Genomic DNA, 4,853 nt, shown 5'->3' on the forward strand with positions numbered 1-4,853 from the left:
CAAAATATTACTGATTACTTAAACAATTATGAATTTGCATATGTAGAAAGTGATCCCAATATTTCATTTGACTCTTTTCTCAAAACTCTTGAAATTATCACTATGAATCATACTAAATGCTTTAATAAACCGAAAAACAGAAAAAAAAATAGTTGGGTTACAAAGGAGGTTTTGGATCTTGTAAAACTAAAACAAAGTCTCTATTTGAAATGTAAAAAATTTCCATTTGATGTCTTGGTGAACATTGCATATAAATCGGTTACTTCTTGTGTTAAAATGAAAGTTACTGAAGCAAAAAATAAATTTTTTCTTCATGAATTTAATAAATGCCATACATCACAACAACAATGGAAATTTGTAAATAAAATATTAGGTACCGATGGGCCAAAACAATCTTTGCCTATGGGAAGGGATCCAATTTTAACTTTAAATAATATTAATACCCATTTCATCACGATGTCGGGTGGAAATAACTCTTCATATCAAAATTATGTTCCTGCCTATTCAATTAACAATAACTCTCAATCAATGTTTTTTTCTGAAATAAGTTATACTGAGGTCTCGAATATTATATTTGATATATCTCGAGGTAAAAATTGTTCTAACATTATTAATTCAAAGATACTAAGAGTGCTTCCAAATAATGTGGTTTCTTATATGACCCAACTTTTTAATGACTGCATTAAATACTCTATTTTTCCTGATGTTTTAAAAATTGCAAATGTTACACCAGTTTACAAATCAGGAGATGTGAATGTTTTTAACAACTATAGAGCAATATCTGTTCTTCCAACATTTTCGAAAGTGTTTGAGACCATCATAAAAATCCGAGTATTTGACTTCCTTAACAAAACAAAATTCTTTTCTGATAATCAGCATGGGTTTCTACCTAAAAAAAATACTGAAACAGCATTATTAACTTTTACTCAATTTGTCTATGAAAACGTTGATAAATCCCACAAAGTAATAGCAATATTCTTGGATATAAGAAAAGCTTTTGATTCAATAAATCACGATATTCTCCTTTCGAAAATGTATTCAATTGGCATCAGGGGTGGTACATACGATTTGATGAAATCATACTTGGAAAATAGAATCCAAAGAGTCAGATGTTCAAGTTTCTACAGTTCTCCTTTAATAATTAAAAGGGGAGTCCCTCAGGGCTCAGTTTTAGGTCCCTTATTGTTTCAAATATTCATAAATGACTTTTGCGACATTGATATTTTTGGTAAAATTATCTGCTTCGCTGATGATACGGTGGTCATGTATGCAAGTAATGATCCACTAGAGGTATTGAACCAAAAAATAAATGAAGATCTTTTAAAAATTCGGAATTGGTTTCTTATTAATGATCTGGAGATTAATATTGAAAAGAGCAAATACATGAAATTTTCCCTACGAGATAATTCTCCTGACCCTATTCAATTGATATACCATACTAACCAATGTAATCTCACTTCATGTTCATGTAACTGTCTTAAAGCTGTCAAGAGTATTAAATATCTCGGCCTCTATTTCGATAATAATTTAAAATGGAAATCACACGTAAACTTTCTACATAATAAATTGAGGTACATGATTTTCAAGTTTTTTCATCTCAGAAGTCAGGTTAATAAAGTGTTCATCAGAAATTTGTATTTTTCGTGGTTTCAATCACACATATATTACGGTCTTTGTATATATGGTGGAGATTACAATAGTAATATTCGTCCTATAATTAATCTACAAAAAAAAGTAATTCGACTAATATATAATGACTATAACACCCAGTCTAATATTCTTTTCCGTAATGCTGACGTCTTAACTGTTCGTCAGCTGTACTTGCTAAAAGTTGCAATTACTCTGTACAAAAAACAATACCATTTGCCCATGCGCACTACAGTAAATCCACGTAGACCAAATTGTATTTTTTCTATTCCACATGCACACAAAGATATTTTGCAAAAACACTTCATTTTCATAGCGCCAAGGTTCTTCAATTCAATACCTTATGAAATGCAAACAATTACAAATCTGCCTCATTTCAAAAGAAAACTTAAAGAATATCTTCACTCAATAAATGATATTGAAATTTATTTTCACATAGCTCCATAACTGCTAATCTTATTAATCCCTTTTTATGTGTAATTAAAGTAGCACTCCGAAAGCCAGCCACAATATGTACATGTATATACACACACACATTTCTTCCCTCCCCCTTTTTCTTTTTTACTTCAATGTAATGAACACATTATAAATATTTACTAATTAATTTCGAAATACTTGTACTACTAATTAACTTGATTTTGTATTTATGATTATTTTTGTGTTTGAATTTATGTATATATATTTTTTCCCATGAAACAAAAATGTTGTATCAGTTTTTAATTTTTTTTTCATGATCATAACCCCAGTATTGGCAGCCATTTGCCTCTTGGGTAGTGTTATTTTTGCGAATGTAACTGTTATTTAATAAAATAAATTGAAAATTGAAAATTGAAAATTGAAATTGAATATCTCGTGCAGCCCCTCCTCCCCGAGGCCAAAATTTTTAACTGGCCTCACTATAGGCTGTCTCTAATTGTTTGCACTGCGGATATCTCTGCAATCTTTGACTTCAGAAACATACTTTTCAATGCAAAAAGTTTTCAAATTATGTGCGGTTACTCAACAAATAAATTTTTATGACCGGTGTTAAAAACCAATCTAAAACTTCCAATTAGTGAAATGTGAATGCGGTTCTGAGAAGTGATTTACAAAAAAATCGCATATTTTTAAATCCTATTTACGTATATATTTGAGTTTTTAATTATATAAGATTTCAGCATTTGTCACCAACGATTGAGGATGTGGGTTCACAAATTGCAAAACGTAAATTAAATTGAAAATCATAAAAATACTGAAATTGTCTGAAAATGTAACTGCTATTTACTGTGAATGTAAAATAAACTGGTTGAGTGCATTCTATTTGTGTACAGTCCTTATATAAATGTCAACTTTTGAGCCAATGAAAACATGCTAACACAGTGATAAGTTACGCCAAAATAACATAATCATTTTATATATTTTTATATATAGATAAATATTTAAAAATATGAAATTTTCTTCAAATTACTTTCCAGAGCAGAATCTACATTTCGGTAACTGGAACTTTCACCAAACGGGGATTGTATAAAAATTTAATTTCTTTGTGTTTCTACGCATACGACAGCTCAAACAAATTTTGGGATTTTAAGCAAACGCACGTAATTTGAAAAGATTTTTGAAATTAGAAATATGTTTCTAATGTTAACGGTTGCAGAAATATCTCGCGAACAATTACGGATACACGACCCTTGTTTCCTTGGTATATTGGGCTGAGAAAAGCCGTCTATTTCTGTAATTACGGATATCCTGTATATTTCTTCCCAAAAAAGGGGAGAAAAAACCTTAAAAACGAAATCATCTTCAAATAATTTAATCAAGAATCGTGCTTTCACTGAAGAAGAAAATAAAAATCCAACAGGAGACGTTTCTCTTAATTAATAAAATTCGGAAATACAAGGACAGTTAGCGAAAATTTCACCAATCTATTTCCAAAATTGGTTCCCACCTGTCAAACTCAGTCTCATCACCGACCTCGTCGGTAGGACGTTCGAACAGCTTCTGAATGAACCAAGGTGTCTTCATCAGTCGAACTCCACGGAAAGTGACGGGATGCACCGCGACTAGGAAGTAGTACAGGTGCCCGACTAAAAACCCCATGGTATCAGGGACAGCATGATCCTTGGACAGCACGGCCAACAGGAACACCACCGAAGGCAAGACCAGGGCCGGTAAATCCAGATGACCGAAGAGGTACACCTGCATCAGAGGATACTTCTTGGACCAAACATACAAGATCATCGAGTCCATGGCAGCCCAGAGAGATCCATTACCGAACTCGCATCCGAGGATGGCCAGCGAAATCCAGCCGAACAAGAGCATGTAGGCCAAATCGGCGGGTTTCTTGTAGAAGACGACTTCTTCGAGCTGCCTGAGTTTCCCGTAGAAGATCAAGAAGCGGTACAAGAAGGACGCGCTGAACCTTCCCATATAAGTGAAGCACGTCAAGACTCTCCACACTTCGTGCCTTTGGTGGATCAATTTGGGATTCAGGTAGAGTTTGAACGGCGAGACCAGATTTAGCTCGACGAAGAACGTCGTGATCATGAGCAGCGACAGTACTGTCCTCGTGACTATGGGTACATCGTTAACGAACTTGCGCAACGTTTGCAACATAACTAACCTACTGCGTGAGTTCTGCTCTTCTTTGGGCAAAATTTATCGACAAGGATTAAGGATTTGCTGCACAATAAATCGAGAAATCATTCATCTCACTATACAACCAACACGTAATGTTCGGCGATTGCTCTGCGGGGAATAGAGACACGATATTCTCATATTCTGACAACAATGTTTGATATTTATTTTTGTAATAACAGTTACACATACGGGGTTGAAAGCAATCCCATAACATAACTACATTCAACCCTTGCTTTACGAACTGCTCAGTTCGCGAACAATTCGGGTTACGGACACGCAAACTGGTGATAGCACCTCGAATACGCAAAACAAACTAAATCCTATGGGAAATGTACACCCAAGTGGCCAAAAAATTAGGCACGCTGCTGCTCACCACCAATATCGTGTGGACTCTGACTTTGATGACTGCATATATTCTTCTAGGCTTTCAGTTTAGGAGGAAAATTAGCCCATGCTAACGAAATATGGCAGCTCTTAAATCCCTCAGATCAGAAGGTGGTGTTTCGGAGCTTTTAACAGACCTTTCAACCTCGTCCCAGAAATTCTGAATCGGGTTGCGATCGGGTGGCCGACTACACCATCGAAGCAAT

At 34.5% G+C, this 4,853-nt stretch overlaps 1 protein-coding gene across 1 annotated transcript; it reads right to left on the bottom strand.

The window, feature by feature from the left end:
• Nucleotides 1-3,540: 3,540 nt before the first annotated feature.
• On the bottom strand, nt 3,541-4,239 carry LOC149082210 (derlin-3-like). The gene has a single exon (XM_089236753.1). The coding sequence runs from the start codon at nt 4,237-4,239 to the stop codon at nt 3,541-3,543; it is 699 nt and encodes a 232-aa protein (XP_089092879.1).
• Nucleotides 4,240-4,853: the final 614 nt, after the last annotated feature.

Source organism: Pholcus phalangioides, unplaced genomic scaffold, assembly GCF_987345545.1.
Source record: "Pholcus phalangioides strain wild (caught in Gottingen) unplaced genomic scaffold, Ppha-v1.0 ptg000009l_1, whole genome shotgun sequence".
Lineage (NCBI taxonomy): Eukaryota > Metazoa > Arthropoda > Arachnida > Araneae > Pholcidae > Pholcus > Pholcus phalangioides.